The sequence below is a fragment of the Microcaecilia unicolor genome, chromosome 5 (genome assembly GCF_901765095.1).
Source record: "Microcaecilia unicolor chromosome 5, aMicUni1.1, whole genome shotgun sequence".
NCBI lineage: Eukaryota > Metazoa > Chordata > Amphibia > Gymnophiona > Siphonopidae > Microcaecilia > Microcaecilia unicolor.
This window is the reverse complement of record NC_044035.1, coordinates 162056701-162084076: the sequence shown is the minus strand read 5'-3', so window position 1 is coordinate 162084076 and position 27376 is coordinate 162056701. Positions and strand designations below refer to the sequence as shown.

The window sequence follows — 27376 nt, the reverse complement described above, 5'->3', positions numbered from 1 at the left end:
TGAGTGCTTGGGCTGCAAGAGAAAGGCAGCATCATGTTGTCAGGCTGCAAACCTGGTGGAATTTGAGGGAACCACCACATGGACAGCACAGCTGGCTGCTTTTGACTTACTGGGGGAGTGAGATGTAGTGGAGAATTTTTAGTCAGTTCACTCAAGGTGCTAGTGGCAGCATAGGCCTGTTACAGTGATTGAATGAAGGAAGTTTGCAAACAGTGCCCCAGGATAGTTCACGCTTTTTAAAAGGGGGTCAAGCAGTTCTATACCCCTTTTCCAATAGTTCCACAGTGGGAGCTTACTTTGGGCTTGAATGCCTTAGCTGGCTCCTTTTGAACCAACACAGTGGGCAACCTTGAAAAATGTATTCCTGTAGGCTGTTCTTTTGGTAATCTGCTTTTTTTTGCCAGGTATATCTTGGAGTCACAGGCTCTGTTGTGTAGGGATCCTTACTTCCTGTGAGGTAGTTATGGCTTCCTGAAGTTCAGTTCCGTCCTCCTTACCTAAGGTTGTCTCCATTTCTACCTTAGTCAGTTGATCTGTCTTCATGTGTATTTCAGGGACGTTCAAGAGGGTTCCATGATCCTTCATATCTTAGATGTGCCCAGAGTTTTGCTCCAGTATTTAAATGTAGCAGACTCCTTCTAGAGGTTGAATTATTTCTTTGACCTGTTCTGCAGGCCATGGAAAGTTGTGGTGGCTTCCAGATTCTACATTTCCCACTGGGGAGCACCCTAAAATCTTCCCTAAGCTAGGGAGAGCAAGCACGTTTGGCCGGAGCCATAAGGACGATGTCAAAATTATTTGTTTACTTTAATTTCCCTTAACAACTCAAAGCTATTTCAAGTACAAAATTCCCACCCAACCCGTTACAAAATCACAAAAGAGGCACGTTCTAACTAACATCCATACAGTCCCAATTAGCTCATGGATTTCAATCCATCAGCACATAGCTCTCTCTCCCTTCAGCTAATGCATAACAGTCTGACAGTGACCCACTCATAGCATGAATACGTGCCTACACAACCAAGACTTCACTAAGCATCAGGACTGTAGATAGAACACAGGCAGATATCCTCAGGGAGAGCATTCCACCAAGAGGGCTTCAGAATCATAAAAACTCGTTCTCTCGCCCTCTCCAATCAAGTCTCAGCCAAACCTGGGATCACCAATAAATCTCTACCAGCTAACTGCAGCCAGCAACATGGTACATACTTTTCAAGTTTTTTACCCCAATGCAGGCTAACTGCACATAATACTTTAAAAATAATTGTTAATCATTTAAAGTGAACATGAAAATCAGTAGGCAGCCAGTGTAATTGCTGAAGCATAGGAGAGACATTGTCGTAGGGATGCAATCCTCCGATAATTGTGGACACAATATTTTATAAAATCTGAAATCTTTTGAAAGATCTTTGTAGAAAATCTGCATAAGCAGTGCTGCAATAGTATAGCTGATTAAGGCCATTACCTGCCCTACAGTCACTAAATGTGAAACACATACATAAGGTTACAAATGTCATATGAAAATGTACAAACACAACTCGCAGCAGGGACTTAGTGATGTAAACTTAGAAAATTCAAGCCACACCACATGATCCTTTATCTGTGACACCCAAGGAATACAAATATTGTCCAACTAAGTATTCATATTCTGTGGGGAGACCTTTACTCCCAATCCACATTGCCTCTGATTTAATCAAGAGTCATTCAACTTTAATTGAAGTTCGCGTACCCAGTGATTTTTACCAAATAACTTCTCTGTCTCCCTAACCTCATTCCCCTCTTCAAAAGGGCAAAGTATTGGTATGTTATCTGCAAACAGGTAGTAAGTGCAGCCCAATTCAGATTGGCTCTGTGGTATTCTCTACACTTCACTGTATATAATCAGTTAGGCCTTTCTTCCCATTCCATTCCTTCATACTCTTATTTTCATTTTAGTCATTTCCAGCTTGGATGTTACCATGCCCTCTTCAATGGTTTGCAACTTAGTTCTCTCAAATGTTTTTATTTAATTCATTCAAAGCATTGTTGTGAAACTCATACACAAGGCTCACATTTCTACCCTTCTCAAAGAACAAAGGCTTCCTATTTCAGCATGCATAAAGCAGAATCCTGGCCTTAGAACAGAGCTTACTGCTCTTAAGTACCTGCTACTTAGCTACTCTCTTATCCCCTTAAGTGCCAAGCCACTTCCTTCACTCCTTCCAGACAGGATTTTTTTCTTTTCCCTCCCCAGCACATCTACGACTTGACATCTCCAGGGACTCCACTTTTTCTTACTTGGGACATCACCTTTGAAATCTGCTACCAACCCAGATTTGTTCTGAAACATCCTATCTTAGATTTAAGAGGCCCTCAAGACTTGGCTATTTCAGCTAGCCTGTAATACAACCTAGGCAGCTCATTACTTAGATCCTGCATCACTCCCTTCTCTCTCCCCCCCCCCCCCTCCCATTTTCCATTTTTCTACCGTTTCTCTCTTGTCCTTCATTTAAATTATTGTAAACCACTCTGCTACACCTTGACTTTAAGAGCAGTATATTGAATGTCTGTAAATTAATATTTGTGTATTAAAATTTGCTATACCGCTATTTCTGAACAAACAAGTCAGGGCGGTTTACCAAAAAGGTAAAACTGCAAAAATAAAAAACACAGAGAAAAGTATTCCATTATGACAGGAAAGACGAACAAACCAAGAGCACTCGGTACTTAACATTAAATAACAACAGTTGAACCCTAGTCAAGAGAAAATCACTGCTGAGATGTTCCAAAAGGAACAGAAAAAATAGTAAGATTTGGGTAGAGATTTAAATTTCTTAAATGACAATTCAGAGTGGATAAAAGGGGGTAGGTCGTTCCAGAGCTTTGGGCCAAAAAAATAAAAAGCAGTATGCAGTGTAGATTCAAGATGGACTGATTTGGGTGCAGGAAGAACTAAACAGTGGGAATCAAGGAAACGTAAACATGTAGAGGGAGTATAAGGAATAATCAAAGAGGAAAGAAAAGTAGGAAGACCACTGTGATAAGTTTTATAAATTTATTAATTAAATAAGTATGGGGATAGCATGGAGCCTGATAGAACTTCCCTAGTCAATTCCCAGTTCTGGGAGGTATATGCTCTAAGATGAAAACCATGCCAAAACTAATCCCCCAGTTCCTATCATCTGCTGTGCCTTCATTTTCCCTGTTTGACAACAGAAAATATTCATTACACTGTTGTGAAACTAAATGTTCTTATTCAGCTGCTTGGAGGACAGTATTCATACAGTTTGTCCAGCTAACTTAAGGGCCCTTTTGCTAAGCCACAGTAAAAAGTGGCCTGTGGTAGTGTAGGCGCGTGTATTGGGCGCTCACCGGGCCAATTTTTACCACATCTACAAAAAAAGGACTTCTTATTTAATGGGACGGGAAAAGGGCCTGCGGTAAAAATGAAACCAACGCACGGCTAAAACCAGCCTGAGCCCTTAACGCCACCAGCAGTAACCGGTCGGCTCGCATCAAGTGCCAATTACTGCTGGAATCAGTGTGCGTAGGAGGAAATAAATAATTTCTCTGAGGACAAGCAGGCTGTATTATACTCAAAGTTGGGGGTCGGCGATCAGCGCCGGCCCGGGAACTGGCATTTCACATAGGAAAAAGTTTGCTAGAGCCTTCTGAGGGTGCTGCAGATTGGCCGAGTGTGTTGTCAGCCGTCAGTTTCTTTTTCTTCCGCGCGAGGAGCAACGGTGAGTTTCTGTGGCTCCTCTGTGTGTCCGGGAAAGAGCCTTCACCGTGTTTCAGCCTTTTTTCTGTGTGTTTTTTTCGGATTTGTTTCATTTTGTTTAAAAAAATAAAAATAAAGTGTATTTCCCTTTATTTTCTTAGTTCATTTTTCCCTGGTAAAGTTTCCTTTCTTTTTTGCTGCGGCCGTTTTTAGGCTGCTTAGCTGGGTCCCTCCTTTTGTGCCTTTTTTCTCAGCACAATTGAGAGTTTTGATTTAGCCGGTGCTCTCTTCCCTTCCATGTCATCGAAGACTCCTAGCGGCTTCAAATGTTGTACTCAGTGCAACCGGACCATCTGAGGCACAGATACCCATTTGTGGTGTATCCAGTGCCTTGGGCCTGACCATAGCCCATCTCGTTTTGCCCTTTGTCTTCGTATGAAGAAAAGGACTGAACAAGCTCAAGAAGCACAGAGGGAAAAACGTTTTAGAACTCGGTCTGGTCCTTCGACTTTGTTATTGGAACCGAGGTCGGTGGCATCGACATTGAGGGACGCATCAACGTCAGGAGTGGAGGTACGCATGGCTGCTGAGAGGCCACGACATGCTGGGAGCAGTGAGGCATCAAGTACATCTCCATGTACCTCGAGGACTCCTGCTGTGCAGGCCCCCCAGGACCATCCATTGTCGGACGACGTCCTCGTTGGCACCGAGGAGCCTCGGTGAGGTGCATCAAGGAAAGGCTAAAAAGCACCGACATCGCTCCCCCTCAACACATGGTGCCAGGAGCTCCAGGGCGTCTAGGGATTCAGCACCCGAGAAGCATCGTCGCCGGGAGGATCACTCCCCCTCCGTACAAGAGGTGCCGAAGCGTAGATCTCAGCACCCCAGTTCCTGCTCCCGAACACCAGGCAACACTGTCACCGACTGCTCCACCGGTCCTGTAGCCTTCTCCGATGGCGGCTCTCGACGAGTGCATTCGGGCCTTGCTTCCAGAGCTTCTGGAAGGACTGCTCTGTGCATTGGCGTCGGGGGTGCTTGCGCCTACCATGTTGCCTGCTGCTGTGGCTGTCTCTGGCCCCACACCTGCGGTGAGGTCCCCGAGCTCGGTGCCACTTGAGGCTCTGATATTGGCTGCCACCCAGGTCGACTCCCCATCGATGTCGGTGGAGGAAGCTTTGCCACAGTCCATGTGGGCATCGGCCCCTCGACATCGCCATCGAGAACATGGGTCTTCGGTGTCGACGCGGGTTCGGTCTCGGAGGCCACTGAGGAAAGTGCTTTCCAACACCGGAGTGCTTGTGGGAGTCAGAGGAAGATCCCAGGCACTTCTCAGGTGAGTCCTATGGCATTCCCTCTGAACCTTCCCCTCCGCCTGAAAGGAGACTGTCTACTCCTGAGAGCCTTTCCTCATCTTTTGCACAGGAAATGGCTCAGCCCATTCCGTTCTCCGTAGATGTAGAGGATGAGCCCAGGGCTGAGATGCTCGAAGTCCTGGATTACACCTTTCCACCTAAAGAGGCAGTGACAGCTCTTTTGCATAAGGTACTTAGGGAAGTCCTTATGCGGAACTGGGTGTCCCCTCTTTCTGGTCCTGTGGTCCCTATGAAAACAGATTCTCAGTATCGGATCCACGGTGAACCTGGGTTGATGAGGTCTCAGTTACCCCATAACTCCATGGTTTTGGGCTTTGCCCTCAAAAGAGCCAAGAGTTCTAGGGACTATGCTTCGGCACCCCCAGGCAGAGAAGATAGGATTCTTTTGGGAGGAAAATGTATCAGGCCACTATGCTCGCTCTCCGTATCCAGTCGTACCAGCTGTTCATGAGCATTCACTTGCGGAACACTATTTGGCAGCTGTCTAGTTTGGTCGATGCCCTCCCTCCGGAGCATGCCGAACCTTTTCTCTAGCTGGTCAGGCAGCAGAAGGGTCGTAAATTTCTGGCCACTGGCACTTACAACACTTTTGATGTAACATCTGGAATCAGTGCCCAAGGTATAGAAATGCGCAGACTCTCATGGCTGCGTGTTTCTGAACTGGATCACTAGGTCCAGCAGAGAATAGCGGATGTTCTTTGCCAGGGGGATAATCTTTTTGGAGAGAAGGTAGAAGACCTGATTGACCAGATTAAGAAGCACACGGATGCTATGGCTTCTCTGTCCTGCTGGGCGCCTTCTGCTACCACCTCCTCATCTAGGAGTTTTTTTTGGTGGATCATGGAGTGCTCCCTATTCCTATTCCAGGGGTAGGTACACTCCGGCGTCCTGTCAGCCTTCTCAGGCTCAGCCCCAGTGCACTCGTTCCCATCAACAACGTGCACCCAAGGCCCCTACTGCTCCCCAGCAAAAGCAAGGGACGGGATTTTGACTGGCTTCAGCAGGGCATGGTCACCATAAAAGTGTCCGTACTGGACGACTTGCCGGTCAGGGAGAGGTTAATGTTTTTTTCACCAAAGGTGGCCTCTAATTACCTCTGACCAGTGGGTTCTTCAAGTAGTCCGGTTAAGATACACCCTCAGTCTGGAATCCAAACCTCCAAATTGTCCACCAGGAACTCATTTGTTCAGCTCCCAGAACAGGCAGGTACTTGCAGAGGAACTCTCCGCCCTTCTAAAGGCCCATGCAGTAGAGCCCGTTCCAGCAGGGGAAGAATGGCTGGGATTCTATTCCATGTACTTCCTTGTGCAAAAGAAAACGGGGGTGTGTCCCATCCTAGATCTAAGGGCCCTGAACAATTACTATTTTGAGAGACGTTCAGGATGGTTTCGCTGGGCACCCTTCTTCCCATGATCCAGGAAAACGATTGGCTATGCTCTCTGTACTTAAAGGACACTTACACTCATATCCCGATACTTCCAGCTCACAGGAAGTATCTTCGTTTTCGGCTGGGAACGCAGCACTTTCAGTACCGCATACTGCCCTTTGGCTTGGCATCCACGTCCAGAGAATTCATAAAATGTCTAGCAGTAGTTGTGGCGTTGCTGTGCAGACAGGGAGTGCATGTGATCCCTTATCTTGATGATTGTCTGGTGAAGAGCTCCTCGGAGGACTGTGCTCGGGAGTCCATGCGAAGAACTATTCAGGTGCTGGAACTATTAGGGTTTGTGATAAATTACCCCGTCCCATCGCAATCCAGTACAGAAATTGGAATTCATTGGGGCATTGCTCGACATGAGAACAGTTCGAGCCTATTTTCCCAAGACTCGGGCAGACAATCTTCTGTCTCTGGTGTCCAAGGTTCGAGCATCTCAGCAAGTCACAGCTTGGCAGATGTTGAGACTCTTTGGGCACATGGCCTCCATAGTTCATGTTATGCCCATGGCACGACTACACATGACATCTGTTCAGTGGACCCTGGCTTCTCAGTGGTATCAAGCCACGGGGAACCTAGCAGATGTTATCCGTCTGTCCACCGACTTTGTTCAGTCTCTCCAATGGTGGACAATTTCAAATTCCTCAGCCACAGAAAGTGCTAACGACGGATACATCTCTCCTGGGGTGGGGGGCTCATGTAGATGGGCTTCACACTCAGGGAGTCTGGTCCCCCCAGGAAACAGGTCTTCAGATCAACCTGCTGGAGCTCCGAGCGATTTGGAACGCTCTAAGGGCTTTCAGATATCGACTGGCCAACCAAATTATCTTAGTTCAAACAGACAATCAGGTTGCCATGTTCTGCACCAACAAGCAAGGGGGCACCGGATCTCGGCCCCCTGTGTCAGGAAGCCATCCAGATGTGGCTGTGGGTGCGACAACACGGCATGTTTCTCCAAGCCATTTATCTGGCAGGCGTAAACAACAGTCTGCTCGACAGGCTGAGCAGGGTAATGCAACCTCACCAGTGGGGTGATAGTATCAGAAGACCTGAAGGCGACGAAACAATGTGACAAGGCGGTGGCTGTAGCTAGAAGGTTGCTAGGCTGTATAGAGAGAGGTGTGACTAGCAGAAGAAAAGAGGTTTTAATACCCCTGTATAAGACGTTGGTGAGGCCCCACCTGGAGTATTGTGTTCAGTCTTGCGAAGGATGTTAAAAAAATGGAAGTGGTGCAAAGAAAAGCTACGAACATGGTATGGGATTTGCGTTACAAGACGTATGAGGAGAGACTTGTTGACCTGAACATGTATACCCTGGAGGAAAGGAGAAAAGGGTGATATGATACAGACATTCAAATATTTGAAAGGTATTAATCCACAAACGAACCTTTTCCGGAGATGGGAAAGCGGTAGAACTAGAGAACATGAAATGAGATTGAAGGGGGACAGACTGAAGAAAAATGTCAGGAAGTATTTTTTCGTGGAGAGAGTGGTGGATGCTTGGAATGCCCTCCCGTGGGAGGTGGTGGAGATGAAAACGGTAACGGAATTCAAACATGCGTGGGATAAACATAAAGGAATTCTGCTCGTAAGGAAGGGATCCCCAGAAGCTTAGCCGAGATTGGGAGGCAGAGCCGGAGGTGGGAGGCGGGGCTAGTGCTGGGCAGACTTATACAGTCTGTGCCCTGACAATGGCAGATACAAATCAAGGTAAGGTATACACAAAAAGTAGCACACGTGAAATTATCTTGTTGGGCAGACTGGATGGACCGTGCAGGTCTTTTTCTGCCGTCATCTACTATGTTACTATGTCACTGAATATGGGCGTAGCCCGCAAGGTCTTCCAAGAGTGGGGCACCCCCTCGGTGGATCTTTTCCTCATTCAAATCGACCACAAAGTCCCTCAGTTCTGGTCCAGGCTTCAGGCCCACAACAGACTAGCGTCAGATGCCTTTCTCCTTCATTGAGGAGCGGGCCTTCTATTTGCGTAGTTGCGTACCCTCCCATACCTCTGGTGGGGAAGACTTTGCTGAAACTCAAGCAAGACCGTGGAACCATGATTCTGATTGCACCTTACTGGCTGCGTCAGATTTCGTTCCCTCTTCTTCAGGAATTGTCCTCCGAAGAACCGTGGAGATTGGAGTGTTTTCTGAACCTCATCAACCAGAACGAGAGATTGCTTCTACATCCCATCCTCCAGTCTCTGGCTCTCACAGCCTGAATGTTGAGAGCCTAGAATTTGCTTCCTTAGGTCTTTTGGAGGGTGTCTCCCGAGTCATGCTTCCAGAAAAGATTCCACTAAAAGATGTTATTCTTTTAAATGGAGGAGGTTTGCCGTCTGGTGTGACAGCAAGGCCCTAAATCCCCTTTCTTATCCTACACAGACCCTGCTTGAATATCTTCTACACTTATCAGAGTTTGGTCTCAAGACCAACTCCATAAAGGTTCACCTTAGTGCAATTAGTGCTTATCATCAGCGTGTAGAAGGTAAGCTGTTCAGAAACAGCTTTTAGTTGTTTGCTTTATGAGAGGTTTGCTTTTGTCAGAGCCCCCTGTCAAACCTCCTCCTGTGTCATGGGATCTCAACGTCATTCTCACCCAGCTGATGAAAGCCCTTTTTGAGCCTCTGAATTCCTGCCATTTGAAGTACTTGACCTGGAAGGTCATTTTCTTGGTGGCTGTTATTTCAGCTTGTAGGGTCAGTGAGTTTCAGGCTTTAGTAGTGGATGCACCTTATACTAAATTTCATCACAACAGAGTAGTCCTCCGCACGCACCCTAAGTTCCTGCCGAAGGTGGTGTCGGAATTCCATCTGAACCAGTCGATTGTCTTGCCAACATTTTTTCCATGTCCTCATGCCCACCCTGGCGAAAGCAGTTTGCACACTTTGGACTGCAAAAGAGCATTGGTCTTTTACTGTCACGGCTCATAATGTTAGAGCCATGGCTGCATTGGTGGCTCACTTAAAGTCAGCCTGCATTAAAGAGATTTGCAAGGCTGCAACGTGGTCATCAGTCCACACATTCATATCTGCCTTCAGCAGGATACCCGACGCGACAGCCGGTTGGGCAGTCAGTGCTGCAGAATCTGTTTTGGGTTTAGAATCCAACTCCACCCCCCTAGGGCCCGTTTTGTTCTGTTCCAGGCTGCATTCTCAGTTAGTTGTATATAGTTTCAAGTTAATCTATGTTATATCCTCGCCGTTGCGAGGTCCAGTTGACCAACGTTTGTTGTTTTGGGTGAGCCTGGATGCTAGGGATACCACAACTGTGAGTATAATACAGCCTGCTTGTCCTCGGAGAAAGCGAAGATACTTACCTGTAGCAGGTAATCTCCGAGTACAGCAGGCCGATTATTCTCACAATCCCGCCCACCTCCCTTTGGAGTTGTTTCCTTTCTCTCTCTTGAACTGAGGAGTGTGGCGGGCAGGAATACATTTGGTGCATGTGCAGTCGGACGCACGGCTTGCTCAGAAGGCTCTAGCAAACATTTTGCTATGTGAAATTTCTGTCCCGGGCCAGCGCGGATCGCCGACCCCCAAATGTGGGAATAATTAGCCTGCTGCCCTCAGAGAATACCTGCTACAGGTAAGTAGCTTTGTATTTCCGCCAGGAGGGCGCGCTGGCCTGGTGGTAGTATCATTTGGGCACACACTGCATGAGTGTAGAGCCTACTGTGGCTTAGTAAAAGGGCCCCTTAGGGAGTCACCAGAACAAACTTTGGGCCCTGTTTACTAAGCCGCACTATAGGCGAGCTAGTGGTTTTAGTGCATGCTAATGCTGGAGACACCTATAGGAATATATGGGTGTCTCTAGTGTTAGCATGTTCTAATTTTTAGCATGTGCTAAAAATGCTAGCGCACATCAGTAAATAGGGCCATTTGAGTTTTAAAACTCCACCCCGCTCCTACTCACTAACTAAATTTTGTCAAGGCAAATTGTTGTACACAAAATGTATTCAAAGTTTTAAAAAAGCAGCACATTCCCAGGATGCAGTTTAACTTTTTTAAGTAGTCAGTGTTGACATTTAGTGCTGGCTAACCAGTTACCTGGATAACACTGATCGGTCAGTTAGCTGTTCTAAGGTTTATCCAAATATGTTAAGCAGTATCCTTCCTCTCCTCACCCCTCCCAATCTCTTTACCTTTTGCTTATCCTACCTTTGTTACCTTTACATACTCAACTTACTCATTCTCAAAACCTCACTTTCACTGCTTATAATATTCTCCTCTAAGACTATGCTATTGTAATTGTATTAACTATGTAAGCCGCATTGAGCCTGCAATATGCGGGAAAGTGCGGGGTACAAATGTAATAAATAATAATAATACACCTCTGAGTAAGTTCCAGTGAATACTTAGATAAATATATTGGGATAATTCACCTGCTTAGTAAGTTTTGGTTTTTTGTTTGTTTTTTAAATTCACAATATCCATAATAATATACAAGTTAAACACTTGCAAAAGCAGCATGGACTGCTTCTATATCAATAGAAAAGGCCATTAACAAGAAATAAACCCCCACCTATCTAACTCCCTGCCCAAATCAAATCTAAATAGCCCCTGCCATGATCTTCTTTAAATCTAAGAAAGCTCTCATCTACTCAGGAAGGAAATAAACATATTTCATATCCAAATATTTTATCAGATATTTACAAGGATATGCAGGGAAAAAAGATGCCCCCGGAGTCCACACCTTCTGCCTTAACTATTGACGCGTCAACTTTTGTAACCCAGTAACAACTTCTTTAGTAGTTATTTGAGTTGTGAAATCCTTTTTAGTTCCCTCTAGGTTTTGTGATAATCCATCAGATTTACTCCCAAGATTAGATATTTCCTTCATAGATTTCTCAACTGAGGCGTTTAACTTATTGAGAGCAACCCAAGTGCTCTCAAAAAACACCGCCACAGGATTTACCACTGTAGCCGCTGCTTCCAGCAATCCACCACTGTTGTTCTCGACTCCAACAATTCAATTGGCAATCTTTCCCCAGACTGAGGCCTCCTGCTGCGTGACTTCCTTGGAGGAAGCTCCCACTACTGCCTGAGGATCCGTCGGGCATGGCGGTGATTTGAGCACTGGAGGGGACAAGGTAACATCTATCCCAAAGTCTAAGGGCTCTCCTTTGTCCTAGGCCAATGATGGGACCTCTTGTCCATTAACATTGATGGTGGTTTTTGCAGCGTAGCAAGTTATCAATTGCTGGACCAGGGAGGAAGTTCTAACAGCTGGGGGAGCCACTTTTACTATCCCCTTCCTCTTAGTATGTGGCATAAGTTTGTAGAAAGGAAAAATTAAAACAACAAGAGGAGCACAGCCACCCGCTGTAAAGCTTCACGCTGCCATTTTTACTCTCCCCCCCCTTCGGCGGCCTTGGTGTGTGTTTTGGCCTTCCAAATGTTATAAAGTATAAAATGTGGCCTCCGATAGAACAAGGTAGCACAAGCATGGTTTATACTGAGTTTCTGTCCCATCCTCTATAGCAGTGCTTCTCAGCCCAGTTCTCAAGGCACATCCATCTAGTCAGATTTTATTATTATTATTAGCATTTGTATAGCGCTACCAGACACACGCAGCGCTGAACACCTGATACAAAGAGACAGTATATTTTAGTGAATATGCATGAGATAGATTTGCATACATTGCCCCCTTGTTATAAAAGTCAGTCACGTGCATATTCAGTGTGAATATCCTGAAAACCAGTCTGGGTTGAGAACCACTGCTGTATAATCTCTGGACTTCATTCCCATATGGAAGAATTAATTGAATGGTGCTATGAAATAATACTTGTTCTCTGTGGGGCTGAAATTGGATAAAGCATTTTCTAAGGACTTTGGGACTTACAGTATCTTTTTATAGCTGATTTAAAGGGGGGAGGGGAGGAGTGTGATGTGCAGAAATGTCACTGATTTGCCTCCCTCCGTACATGGGTTGCCTCCCCTGTGCCCCCCCCCCTCCCCCCCCAAAAAATATTCTTGCCTAGTGATGCCACTACCAGGGGGGCCTATCTAGACCGCAAAGGGACAGGTCGACGTTATGGGGAGTGGGTGGCTAAAAGATGGCACGGGCTGGGGGGAGAGAGGAAAGGAAGGTGGGGAGCTTTCTGAGGGGCATCACAGCACTAAAATAGACTTCTGAAATTATGCAGGTGCCAGCCAGTATTCAGTGCCACTTAACAATACTGGTACCTTCATTGAATATTGTCAGCACCTTTATAATCCTGGGCTCCTCCCTAATGTCACCCCATGTACTGCACCTGGCCTGCCCTTTTTTTTGGCAGCAGTCAGAGGTGATATTCAGCAGTATTGACTGGTTTAGTGTCGCTGAATATCAGGGGTTAGGTGACCCCAAGGGATTTAAGCGGGCAAAATCCTCTCCTGGCTGCTTAAATTGCTTTGAATATTGGGCCCATTATGTTTACTTACAGTATTAAGATTATATTCACCTTGTTTTTATGGGATGTTTCATTTTGTATCAACTTATTGGTTGTTTTTTATTTTGCTACTTTGTACTCGTTCCTTTTGATAGGTTCGATCTGCTGTTAACTCGTTCAGAGCCAGGCAGAATAGAAAGCTCAGATTAAATTACATTAAATTCTGATCCATGTTCTTGCAGGCAATGCTTTAGAGAAAGCTGGAGGCAAGGAGTTCCTGGAGGCAGTTAAGGAGCTCCGCAAATCCCATGGGCCCCTGGAAGTTGCTGGTGGTAAGGACAATTTTAATTTTTTCTGATAGAGCTGAGATTTTTTATGGTTCAAATATTTTTATTGATGACAACTTTAAATACAACCACATAATCATGATATCGTAGTAGAAAGCAACACTCAACCAATAAGAAATATACTGGAACTTTGGTAAGGAAAAGAATCCGTCATCATATTTGTCATATAACATCTCCGTAACCCAAACCCCAATACCCTCCTACACACACACACACACACAAAAAAGGAGGGGTCCAGTATATCCTGGGCTTGCGCGGCCTGAAGTTTCCACTCAGTAAATTAATAAATTTTATTACTTTATGTCAATGGGGTGTCTCGCGTTTCCCTACAAGAAAGTACTCGGCTAATTGGGATTTAGAATCAGGCTCCTGGTCCTATGCGGAAGGGGTCCAATGTACACCTCCCATACTTCAAAAAATATTTTTAAGCGCTTAGGGGCACACCTGGCATGCTGCTTTTCCAAAAGCATCAGTGTGTGCATTCGATTTCTCCATGCCCAGTAAGAGTGGGCTTCCTTCCCAACCCAAACCCCAAGAATAACTTGTTTACCCAGGACCCTAGCTTTATGGAGAAACAATATGTGTGAACGATTGCAGATGGAAAAAGCTTAATATTTATCCAGTAACAGAGCTGCTGGAGATAATGACAACTCGCATCCTAATAACCTCCCCAGATAATTTACAACAGCTCTCCAGAAGATCTTTACCTTCCAACAACCGCAAAAAGCATGAAAGAAAGAATTATTACCCTGCTGACATTTCTGACAGATCAGGGTCTCCACTGCCCCTGCCTTAAACATTCGTTCTTGTGTAAAATAGGTCCTGTGTAATGTCTGAAACTGACATTCCCTCAGCTCAGCACTCACCAAGATCTCTGGGATACGCTTAGTGAGCTTAAAAGGGTCTAGAGAAGTAACCGGCAGCCCTAATTCCTGACTCCACCTAGCCACAAGTCTGTCATAATTCCGAGTCTGGGAGACCAGCTGCAAAGCTTTATATAAACCAGAAACCGATAAACCCCCATCTCGAAATTTATCAAAAAACATCTGCAGATGCGCCCCCCCCCCCCCAGAGAAGAAGAGAGGACGGTCAAATCCTAGGCACATATATAATGACGTAGTTGGTGATAGGCCAACAAATCTGTAGGCTCTGCAACCCCCCTCGCCTGCAGAGCAGCCCAAGAAAACATCCTACCATCAGTATCTAAAACATACTGTAGCAAAAACACTCCCTTCATTGCCCAACGAGTAAAGCTATCATTCTCTTGCCCCGGCAAAAACTGCAGATTATCTTTAGTTGGGAGCTGATCTGAGATCTGAGGCTGGCACTCAAGATGCAGGACCAAATACTGCCAAATGTGACGCAACGAGCGGAGTAACACACTACGTCAAAAATAGGACGGCAAGAGTCCCGACGAACAACACAAAAGAGAATTAATATGCCATGGAAAATAATACACCCCTTCATCATGGAGACATGGTTCAATGATTCCCATGAATGGGATGCAAACATACCAGTCTATCATCTATTTAGGAAGAATAGAGATGGTCATAAAGGTGGAGCAGTAGCTCTGTATGTGAGAAATGATATCACAGCGACTGAAATGAGAGGGGCCTGGTGAAAGGAAGAAGCGATATCGATCACCTTAAAAAGAGATGATGGAACCTGTGCCCACATGGGTGTTGTCTACAGACCTCCGACACAATCGGAGGAACTAGATAAAGATCTGGTGACAGATATACATAAGCTGGGAAAGAAAAGAGAGGTGCTGTTGCTGGGAGATTTCAATCTGCCAGATGTGGATTGGAAAGTTCCATCTGTGGAATCGGAAAGAAGTAGAAAGATCGTGGATGCTTTTCAAAGTGCTCTACGCATACAAATGGTGATGGCAACACTAGACCGAGGGGGTATGGGAGCACCCAATTTCTACCTATATTACCAAGCAGCACAATTAAGAATATTAGCTGAGTGGGCTCCAGGGGCAATAAAGAAATGGATGCACTGGGAGAGAGCATGGATAGGTAGGTACACGATAGAGGATATATTGTGGATATCAGGGAGAGAACTGACATCTATAATTCAGGGACTACCTATTAGTTTAAAACACCCTCTCCAAACATGGCTACAAATTAGAAGACATATGTTCCCGGAAAGGAAATATTATCGAAGAACAGCAATAAGGTGGGCGGAGGGTTTCCCACTGGGGAGATCGGAAAAGATATTTGGCAGCTGGGCAAAAGCAGGCTTATACACACTAGGGCAAGTATGGTCAGAGGGAAACATGATTAGTTTTCAGGAACTTCAGGAAGAATATGGATTAACGGAGAAAGATCTTGTTTATTATTGCTGTTTACATAATTTTATTAAAAGACGAGCGCAAGACGAACTAGATTTAGAAGAGACAACCCTCGAACTAGCAATGCGCAGGGGAGGGGGTAGAGGTAGTATATCCCGGATATATCTTGCATTATTGGGTAGAACAGACCCTCAAACTACTTATCATAAGAAGTGGGAGAGGGTGTTGCAATGTGCGCACCCTAGAACAACATGGATGAGCAATTATAAATATTTACTCAAAGCATCCCCAGCACAATCTATCAATGAAAACGGGCATAAGTTATTGTACTGGTGATATTATACCCCAGATAAATTGCAAAAGATATATCCGGGAACCTCGGGACAATGTTGGCGGGGATGTGGTCTCCAGGGTACGTTCTACCATATTTGGTGGACATGTCCGAAAGTTCTGTTCTGGGAGGCAGTAGTGAAGTTGGTAAGTACAGTGCTGCCTCAACCATACCCAAAGAAGGCAGAACACTGCCTCCTCCATTTCCGGCCCCGCTCATTTCCCAGTGGACAACATAGATTGGCTACTCAATATTTTGTAGCGGCCAAGATAGCCTTAGCTCGAGCCTGGAAACAAGCAGAAACACCAGCATTGCTACTGATAACTCGCAAAGTAGACTTTCTATACCAGATGTCGAAATTGACTGCCAAGAGGAAAGGCACCACGAGAATATTCACGAACATCTGGTCAATATATGAACAATCTCAAGAGCCGGAATCAACGCCACTGACTGAGGGAGGGAGGGGGGGAGTGGGACCATAAAATAGATATTGGTTGATGATATCTGATGTTATTTCGTTATGTTTGTAATTTCCTATATTATCAATAAAATATTTGCAAAAAAAAAAAACAAAAACAAATGGTGATGGAACCCACGAGAGAGGGAGCGACGCTGATCTGGTGCTCACAAATGGGGATAGTGTGTCAAATGTCCGAGTGGGTGCCCACCTGGGCAGCAGTGACCTTCAAACAGTTTGGTTTGATGTAACAGCTGAAGTTGGGGGCAGCCACTCAAAATTCTGCTGACTTTAGTAAAATGGAGCTGATGGGCTGGGGGAACATATGAGAAGTGGAAGGGCAGTGGTCCAGGTTGAAAGAAGCTATAAATATGGTCACAAACCTTTATGTAAAGAGAGTAAATAAAAGCAAGAGAAAAAGGAAACCGATATGGTTCTCCAAGCAAGTGGCAGAGAAAATAAAGGCTAAAGAATTGGTGTTCATGAAATACAGAAAAACTCAAGAAGAGGAACAGGGAGAGGAATACCGGATGAAACTGAAACAAGCCAAGAGAGAGATACGTCTGACGAAAGCGGAAGAACAAATGGCTAGAAATGTAAAGAGGGGCGACAAAAATTTCTTCAGGTGTATTAGTGAAAGGAGGAAGACTAAAAATGGAATTGTGAGACTGAAAGATGCTGTGAACCATTATGTGGATAATGATGAAAGAAAAGCAAATTTGCTAAACAAATACTTTTGTTCTGTTTTCACTGAAGAAAATCCTGGAGAAGGACCACAATTGATTGACAAAAGTACATATGAGAATGGAGCGGATATAGCACCGTTCACGAAAGTGAGTGTGTATGAACAACTTGAAAATCTAAAGGTGGACAAAGCCATGGGACCAGACAGGATCCACCCCAGAATATTGAGGGAGCTCAGAGAGGTTTTGGCGGGTCCTCTTAAACATATGTTAGTAGGTTCCGTGGGATTGGAGAACAGCGGATGTGGTCCTTCTTCACAAAAGTGGTGATAAGGAAGAAGCTGGAAACTACAGGCTGGTAAGCCTCACTTTGGTTATTGGAAAAGTACTACTACTTATCATTTCTATAGCGCTACAAGGCATACGCAGCGCTGTACACCATACACAAAAAGACAGTCCCTGCTCAAAGAGCTTACAATCTAGATAAAAGTAATGGAAGCGATGCTGAAGGAAAGGATAGTGAATTTCCTGGAAGCCAATAAGTTGCAAGATCCAAGACAACATGGTTTTACCAAGGGTATCGGTTCCTTTTGCCGCAGAGAGCTGGTGGAAGTGATCACTTAGACGCTGGCGATGGTGAGGAGCCTTCGGCGTCTTTTGGGCTTGAAACAACATTGAGTCCTGAGGAGAGAACTCCGCCCCTGCAACCAGTAGCAACGAGTTCCCCGCTCCTGGGGGCGACGGCGTCTTCCCGAAGGGGTTCTTTGACGTTGGAATCGCTGGGGACCCAAGAACAGCTTGGAGCAGTGGGAGACAAGAGGCTAAAGCCTCTTGAAGAAACTCGTTTGCCTGGAGATACTTTGCGAGGAATGGAAGCGACGGGGGAGAAGAAAACTGAACAAGGATTTTATTTTTCCTGTTGGTTTGACTACCAAACCGAAAGAGGTAACGTTAGACTCACTGTGGGATCTTATGTCCCAGTTGGGACAAATGTTTCTTGCTTCTGCAACTACACAAACTCAGCAAATAAATGATATGGAACAGAGGATTGAAAAACAAGGAACTGAGGTAGAAAAAAATTCTTCGAGACTAGATACAATGGAACAAAAAATACAAAAGCTAGAGAATATACAACTGGCTATTGTTAAAGATGTATCTAGCCTAAGAATTAAGACTGAGAACTTTGAGAATTATACCAGGAATCAAAATTTGCGCTTTGTAAACTTCCCTTATGTACCTATGATAAAGCCTGGGGACATGTTAAGAAGATATTTGCTTGAAAATCTTTGCATACCAGAAATTAATTTACCACCTTTTTCAAAGGTTTTCTATCTTTCTCAAAAATTGCCTTTACAACAGAGTTTGAATGTAACAGCTCTTCTTGAGACATCGGATACTCAGGCCACGGCGGCAACTCTTGTTGCAACCGTGGTCCTAGTTCCTGATAAAGTATGGTTGTTCCAGATGTTTTTCAAGCATAGGGAGAAACCATTTCTTGGTCTTCGAATTTCCTTATTCCCGGATTTCTCAAGAGAGAGACAAAAGAATAGGAAACAATTTCTCACAATGAAAACAGCTGTAACTCAAGCAGGAGGTACCTTTTTTTTGAGATACCCCTGCAAGTGTATAATTAGGTTTGATAATGTCAAATACGTGTTTACGGATCCGCCTCAGCTTTCAAAACTTATCGCTTCCAAGATGACGACTGGAGTATCATAAATATTGAATCACCAACCCCTTCGTGAAAGCTATTTTCTTTTATTTAAATTTGTCTTTTGATCTCTTTTTTTTTAAATCTTGGAATCCCATTTGTGGACTTGAGTGATAAAATTGGTAATGTTAGTTATACCTTAAGAAATATGTAAAGATTTTCCCTAATTTTATCACTTTCTTTTCAAGAGGTTGTACTTGAATATAAATATTGTAAATTAATAAAAAGAAAATTAAAAAAAAAGTCATTTACCCTGTATAGTATCCGTTCTTCCTCTGTTTGTGGCTGGTTGTCTTCAGCTTCAGTTCCCCTCCTGCTTGTGTTTGCCCTGCTTGCTTTCAGTTTCCTTCCAGCCAAGCCAGTTTGGAAATCCTGAATCCTGATTCCTATCCTGAACCCTGTTTTGGCCAAGCTTGTTTAAGAATCTTTTCTAGTGTGAGTTTCTTGGTGTTCAAGCCTGCTTGCTCCAGTACCAGCTTTCCTCTAAGTCCTGCTGGCTGCCTGCACCCAGGGGCTCAACCCCTGGGGAACGGCAGTCAAGTGTAGGTGCAGCCTAGTTCCAGTCCAGTGTGTTCCAGTCCGTATGTTCCGGCTTGCTTATCTGCGTCTGCAGTCCCTGCCTTGCTGGTGTGCTAGCCCAGTGCTGGTTGGGGGTTTTGCCTGCCGCTCTTCGGCAGTGGTCCAAGGGCTCACGAATCCAGGTTTAGCCTTGATAGTCCTGGCAATTACGCTATTAGGGGGTTCTTTACTAAGGTGCACCAGTGTTAAAAATCAGCTGGCGCTAAACACTGAGATGCCCATTATATTCCTATGGGCATCTCAGCATTAAAGGAAGGTAAAAATGCTAGCACACCTTAGTAAAGGACCCCCCTTAATCTTTTAGGGCCCAGTCTTCAGAAAATGCTAAACTCTTAAATTTATGCTTCTGAGTTTAGCCCCCCTAAATATGTGCCCTATTTTCACCAGATTTAGAAGCATAGTTTTTCAGCTGAGAATTCAACTTAGTTTAGGAGGTCTTTTACAAAGGCGTGTAAGCGTTTTTAGTGAATGCTAATGATTAGCGTGAGCTAAACACTAGAGTTGCCCATAGTAGCGTTTGTGCACGCTTATTTTTATTGTACACAAAATACACTAGCGTTCATTTGTAAAAGGACCCCTTGGGAGCTTAAAAGTTATGCTTATAAATTTAGGCCTGCTATTGTCACGTCTGTGGTCGTGACCCCTCTCAGACTCACCTTATTTCCAGCGGTCAGCTTCTGAGCTGGCTTCTATCTGTTCTTCCTGAGTTAGTTCTGTCTCTGTGTGCTGGCTGCTTCCAGCATGGCTCTGATTTCTCCACTCTACTACACCTGTATGTGTTAAGCTTCTCTGTGCTTCAGTATGCTTTCTGCCTGTGTTTTGGTTTGTGTTCCTCTTGCCCTCTGGTGGCCAGCCTTGGTGGCTGCATTGGATTGTCTGTGTGCTGTTTCCCGTTCCAGACTTCAGCCTAGTCCAGTCCGGATCTTGCGGCCTGCCAGACTTGCTTGGCTTGTTTGAGCCTGCACAGCACCCATAGTTGCCTTGTGATTGCTGCAGCTGAATCTCAGCTGCTGCTGGGCTTATTAGCCATTTGGAAACTTTCTGTTTGCCTTTGCATCGCCTAAGGCCCTGGTATGTTGGGGTGCTGGTGCACTTCTGCCTGGTCTGTAATTCTTGCCTGATTCTAGTTTAGTCTTTTTGTAGCTTTATGTTCTGTATTGCGTGTTTTCTGTATTGCTTGTTTCCCAGTCTTGTTTCTTGTTTGTATGTCTTTGTCTAGTTCTTGTGTTTCTTGTTTCAGTGGCTGCTTGCAGCTTTCAGTTCTGTCTCCTTATCTATCAGTGTTTGTTCCCTGTTTCAGTGGCTGCTTGCAGCTTTCAGTTCGGTCCCTTGTCTGTCTGAGAGTCCTAGTCTAGTATTCTGCCTAGCCTCCCTGTGTATTCTAGTCCCTGTGTATATCCTGCTGGTATCCTGTTCCGGCCCTGTGTGGCAAGTCCTGCTGGCCACCTGCACCCAGGGGCTCAACTCCTGGGGAAGGGTGGCCAGGTGCAGGTGAAGTCTAGCCGTCCCTCTGTCTTGTTCCTGGTGTGGGATGGTTTTGCCTGCCACTGCCGCTCCTCGGCAGTGGTCCAAGGGCTCACGAACCTAGTTCCTGCCTGTAAAACCTGACAGCTATTCATTTGCCTATATTTATGAGCCTAGTACTGAAAATCAGTGCTAAGCTCCTAACTTTTTTGCCTGTCCTAAATCTACCCCTGTTGCCACCCACATTTTATGGTCCTAAATTTGAGTTTATTTTATTTTATATTTATTACATTTTCAAAATTATTCACAAGTATCCACTTGCTTACAGAAAATAATGACCAATGGAGGCATATTTTCAAAGCACTTGGACTTTAAAGTTACGTGGAGGGGAATTTTGATATGACATCTAAGTCTGACTTTGGACATTTTGCACAAAACATCCAGAATCTGAATAGGAAAGAAGGTCATTTTTGAAAACAGAAGAAATCTAACTCCATTTCGAACAAGGTTTTGTGATTTGTGTGCTTTTTTTTTTGTTTGACAATTAAAAAAAAAAAAAAAAAGCTGCAAATGAAAAGCGTAGAAAATCAAGCCGTTCAGGAGGGGCCAGCATTTTATACTGGACTAGTCCTCTAGACATCCCAGGAGAGCAATGAGGCACCCTAGTAGAATTCAAATAAATGCTCCCAGGTACACATCTCACCATTTCTCTCTTATCTTGTCTGTTGGGCCTCCCAAAACCCACTACCCCTAACTGTACATCACTACAGTAGCCCTTATAGGTGAAGGGGGTACCTATATGTGGGTAAAGTGAGTTTTGGAGGGGTCATAGTTTCCAACACAAGTGTAACAGGTAGGAGAAGATATGGGCCTGGGTCTATCTGTTGCTGCACCCACCACTAGACTACTCCAGGGACCTGTATACTTCTGTAATGGATCTGAGGCTGGTAAAAATAATGTTTTTTAATCATTTTTTTGTGTGTGTGTGGGGGGGGGGGGCAGGGGTCAGTAACCACTGGGGGACCAGTTGTCATCTGGACATTTATGACATCTTTTTGTACCTTATTTGTTATAAAAACAGGATTAGCCCAAAACGTCTTAGTTTTAGTCCTGGACGGTTTTGTTTTGCTCCATTATTGCTGAACAATGTCCAAGTCTTAGGAACACCCAAATCCTGCCCTTGGCATGCCCCCTTGAGATTTGGACTTACTGCAGACAAACAGCATAGAAAAATATCTGAAAAATAGGTTTCAAAAATATCGATTTGGACGTTTTTATGAGAAAAACGTCCAAATGCTGCTTTATGCCACTTTTTAGACATTTTTCTCTTTTGAAAATGAGCCCCGTAGTAACCTATGGAACTTTATAAGTCTTAAGTGCTTTGAAAATAAGCCCCATAATTTACTATGAGGCATATTTTCAAGCACTTAGACTTACAAAGTTCCAAATGTTACTATGGAACTTTGTAAGTCTAAATGCTTTGAAAATGAGCCTCAATGTAACTTTGTAAGCCTATGTGCTTTGAAACTGAGCACCTTTAAATGATAAAAATAGCATGGAGCCAGCCTTATAGCTTAGCTACAGCAGTTTCCTGGTACATCAGGTTTCCACTAGTAGGATGCTACTGAGGCTGGCTATGAATTGTGTGAGTTCTGGAGGAGTTATGCGGCATGTTGTCTTGGCCAATAGAAATTACTACTGTGTCTGGCTTGCTGCATAGGAGTATCTGACTAGGATGTATACTGCCAAAATTTCTGTGGCATGGAAACCTCTGCAGTCTGTTATACTGCAAAACTGGTGGTTTGAGGATGGCATGAGAAGGAAAGGTAAGACGAGCAGATTCTCTGTGATTAAGGTGAATGTTCAGTCTGCATTCACATTCAAATATAGGGAGATGGGGAATAAAACTACACACCAATATTTAACCCAAAGCAGGCAGTGTGTTTTTTTTAAAACACCTGTCACTGAGGAGTTTTTATACCCAGATATTCAATACCAGCCGGCCCTGAGTATCCAGGTATAACTTAGCCGATGATGCTTATCTGGGTACTGATGATGTTCAGACCAGTGCCTGAATAAGTAACTAGATAAACTGACAGCCTTTTTGCTGTTCTAACTTTATTTGGGAGCAGTCCACACAAGCAGAAAACACACCTTCAGTTCTTAAAAAGGCTTTATTCACATCATAAAAAATAACATCGCCCAACGTGGCCATTTCGCCTTCTGAAAGGCTGCTTCAGGGGCCTACACTAGGGTCCCAGAGGGCACTTGCACCTAATAGTAAGCAGTTAGTCCAAACAAACACAGCAAAGAATAGGCACAGTCTTCTGCTGAAGAAGTTTTAGATCACCCTGAAGTTTTTCCTGCTTTTGGACAATTACAACTTTTAGTCTCTTTTTATTGAAGATTCATCATTGTAAGTTGTTCTTCCTTTTTAATTGCCGCTCTCCGTCCCTTAAAAAAAGTTGCAGTAGTAGTAACATAGTAACATAGAGGTGACGGCAGAAAAAGACCTTTACAGTCCATCTAGTCTGCCCAACAAGATAAACTCATAAGCGCTACTTTATATGTATACCTGACCTTGATTTGTATTTACCATTTTCAGGGCACAGACTGTAGAAGTCTACCCAGTACTAGCCCCGCCTCCCAACCACCGGTACTGCCACCCAATCTCTGCTAAGCTTCTGAGGATCCATTCCTTTTGAATTGGATTTCTTTATATTTATCCCATGCATTTTTTAATTCCGTTACCGTTTTCATCTCCACCACCTCCCACGGGAGGGCATTCCAAGTCAGTTGCTGTTCAGACTTGGAAGGAGGAGGAGGTGCAGCCGGAAGCTCTGCAGGTTCCAGGGAAGGGAGTGAGGCCTAGCTCCTTCCCTGAGGATGCGGAGGGTCCCTGGGGAGCGGTCCTCAGGAAAGGCCCAGGCCATGGGGCCTCCTAGAGCCAGGGACCAGAAGGCCGGGAGAAGCAGCTCTCTTTCCGGTCGAGCTTCTGACAGGAGGGAGAGGAGTCCTGTTGATCGCAGAGAGCAGAGGCCCAAGGGTGGAAGCCAGTCCAGTAACCCCCCCACGCTCCAGCAACATCTGGGAGGTGAGAGTGAAGATTGTGGGGAGGGGAGAAAGCTGGTGGAGGCCCTGGAAGGGCACCCTAAGCAGAGAAAGGAAAATGAAGCTATGGAAGTTAGCTCAGAATGTTTTCCTGCACTTGATGAGGCAGAAAGTGAAGAGAGTGGGTCTTCAGAGGAGGAAGAGGAGGAATTCCTAGATATTCCTTATGACCCTGAGGACCCAGCACGTAGTTTGATCTGTACAGTGCGAAGAATTAAACGTGTGGAGAAAGAACTGGTTGATTTGGGAAAGCGTGTGAAAATGACAAAAGTTATGAGTAAACTTGCTCCAGCAGAGCACAAGAAAGGTTATGTGAAGGAGGAAGCCCGTTTGAGAAAACTGATACAAAAGAAAGAACTGTTGCTGCGGGGTTTAAAAAAGGGACCTGAGAACCCTTTAAGAGAACTATATTGTAATCAAGAACGTATGGCTTTAAGGTCACAGTCTTCAGGTCAAGGGAGAACTGTGTCCCAGCAAGAGTCTGCAGTTCCCAGGGCCTTGTCTCAGGATTTGTCTAAACCAGAAGACTTGCCAGACTCTGCTAGTACATCCACTTTAGCGTTTATGAAAAACCTGGCAACTCAGTCCAGGGGACTTACTAAGCAGGCAGACTGCAGGGAGGCAGCAGCAGGATGTGGTTCGGGGGCAGGGTCGGTGCCTGCACCTGTTGGAGAAGAGAAAGTAATTAAAAAGCTGGTTAAGACCTTCCAGATTGTGGAGACAGAGGAGGGAGCTTCAGGCTGTCGGCTTTTTTCTACAGAAGTAGTGGCAGAGGTGTCCAGTGAAGGAGATGGTGACTTACCAATATTAGAACCTCCAGAAAGAAAGATTGCAGCAGCGGAAGCAGAGCCGGAAGGATTGCAGCAGAAGCAGGTGTCTTTATCTGCAGCTACATCTCTGCCTCTATGTTTGGAGAAGCCCTGCCCCCGCGCAGCGTCCGGGGTGCACAACGGCAGTCTTCTGGAGGGAGAGCTGGCAAACAGTGAGTCGGGTGGTGGATGCGCTGTCCCCGGCAGAGAATGGTTTCCAGAGGCACCGGGAAAGGCTGGCAGTTCATTACTGGATGGTGGCATTTCAGACGGTACAGAGGGGCGAGTGGCGGCGATTGCTGGATTGGAGAGGCCCCACCCACCTGACACGGAGCACCAGGAGACTCTGGTCAAGCAGGCAGCAGGAGAAGGACGAAACTTGCTGGTCGTTGGCAGGCAGGCAACAGGGAATTTGGATCAGAAGAAGGAACTGACTGAAACGGAACTCCCTGTTCGTCTCGCGCAGGACCTGTCGGCTGAGGAGCGGCATGCTGAGCCAGCTTTACAACAGACGGCAGATAAGTTGCTGAACACTTTTCCTGACATTGCTGTGACTCAAGTGGGGGGAGTGTTGAACTGTGAGGGTTTGTGTCCGACTGTTGACTCTGTTCCATGTTTGGGCAAGGACGATGGGGGGAGGCTTGGTGTGCAGGAAGGGGGAGGGGGGCAGGGATTGCGGAATGGAGGGGATGTGATTGACATGTCTCCTCCTGTTGAGGGGAATAGGTTAGCAGGTGTGGGGGCTCCGGGGGATAAGGTTCAGGTTGGAGAAGGGGGGAAGGGAGGGGGGGATAATAGGAGCAAGGAAGGGGATGGAGGGGGCCAGAAGGGTTTTGTAAAGGGGGGTTTGGTGTGTGCAGGGCAGGAAGCCTCGAGCGCCAAGGGTGGGGGGGGGGCGGGGGGCTCCTTCTTTTGCCGCGGTGGTTGGTATGGGGAGTGGTAGGGGGGGATTTGGGCAGCGAAGGGGGGGACAGGGGGTGGGTGAGGGGTGGTCTGGGGGGTCTGTTACCAAACGCCGGAATGTGGTTCAATTGAGGTGGGTGGGGGAGGGGGGGATGCCAAGTAGGGATGTGGTGTTAAAAATGGTTCTAGGGTTAGGATTTCTCCCGGAAGATCTGTATGCCTGCATTCACCCGGCGAACATTCCAGAGTATGATGTCAGTTTTTTGACCCAACGGGGAATGGAGATTTTTTGGGAGAAATACGGGGAGGTTAAAGGGGGGGGGGGACTGGAGAAATTTTCGAGTTGTGCCTATTAGTAAACCTGACCTGGTGCAGGTGACTCTGTTAGTGCGGAATGAGTCAATCTCGGGGGCGGATTTGACCTACTGGCTGCAGAGGTATGCAGAGTTAAGGACTCCTCTGGTCAAGCTTCCAGACCCTAGTAGGGTATGGGCAGGGGGGTGGGGGGCGACGGTGAGGTTATACCAGGTGGGGCACGTCACCCAACACATTCCTTCAGCGGCTTTCATCGGAAGAGATCGGATCTTGTGTTTTTATAAGGGACAGCCTAGGCAATGTTTTAAGTGTGGTTCCTTCCGGCATTATAGTATGTCGTGCCCAGTGGTTCAGTGTGCAAAGTGTGGGGCGAGGGAGCACGTGGCAGAACATTGTACCTCCATCCGGTGTAATTTGTGCGGGGATCTGGGGCACGCCTTTCGGGCTTGCCCGCAAGCCTTTCATAATGGGGGGGGGGGGGGGGGGGGGGAAGGGGGGGGGGGGGGTGATGAAAGGGGAGATCGTGCTGGGGGGAGGGGTGGAGGTTTGGGGCAGGCAGTAGAAGTGATTGGACGGGGGCGGAGGGTAGAGGAAGAGTTGGGGGAGCAGGGGGCAAACGCTTGGAAGGGTGAGAAGAGGCAAGGAGGGGAGGGGGAAGGGTGGACGCGAGTCTCTAGGAAGAGGAAGGGGGGGGGACTTCTGGTGGAGGCTGGAAGGAAGTTAGGGCAGGGAATAGCGGTGGAGAATAGATTTCGGGTCCTCGAAGATGAGGGACGGGGGGAAGAGTATGGAGAGGAGAACGGAAGAGAGGACAGTGAGGCATGGCAGGGGGTAGGTGAAGAGGGGGAGATAGGGACAGAGGGGGGCGGGAAGGGTACAAGGAGGGGAAGGGGGAGGATGGGGAGGTTGGAGATAGGAGATGGTATGGACGTGCAGGAGGAGGGAGGGAGAGCAGAGGTAGGTGGGGGAGAAGGGGAGAAGAGGAAATTAGGTAAGGTTTCAGGGGAGCAGGGGGTAGAGAGGGGGGAGGAAGGTGGAGGGGAGGGAGGGGGATGGAGGGTGGGGTGGGGGGGGAGGGGGGTGGGGGAAGGGGGAGAGACCGGGGTTTTTCCGGTGAAGGGGGAGGGGGGGGAGGAGAGGAAGAAGAAGGGGAGGAAGAAAGCAAGGACCAGGGAAGGATGGAAGGGGGGGACCTTTGAGTTTGGGGTTCGGGACTGGGCGGAGGAAGAGGTGGAGGAAGAAGCCGGGCCTTCAAAGGGAGGTCTGGAGCAGAGAGAAGGAAGGATGGGGAGGCAGGGCCAGGGGAGGCGGTTTTCTAATTGATAATGATGGCAGGTTCCTTGTTGGCGTTCATCACGCTGAACGTGGCAAGTATTGCCTCCACAAGGGCGAGGTGTCTGGCCTTTGAGGGCCTTTCCTCCATGTCGGCTGATTGTTTTCTCCTGCAGGAGACCAGGCTGCAGTCTTTGGCCGATGTGAGAAGAGCAAAG

The 27376-nt window shown here is 46.2% G+C and overlaps 1 protein-coding gene across 2 annotated transcripts in view; it reads left to right on the top strand.

Annotated features, from left to right (window-relative positions):
- LOC115470394 (core histone macro-H2A.2) overlaps positions 1–27376 on the top strand; it is a 184442-nt gene that overhangs the window by 118584 nt on the left and 38482 nt on the right. For both annotated transcript variants that reach the window (XM_030203527.1, XM_030203526.1), the window contains exon 7: positions 13123–13212. In XM_030203527.1, coding sequence (XP_030059387.1) covers positions 13123–13212 — 90 coding nt within the window. The remainder of the gene's footprint in view (positions 1–13122; positions 13213–27376) is intronic.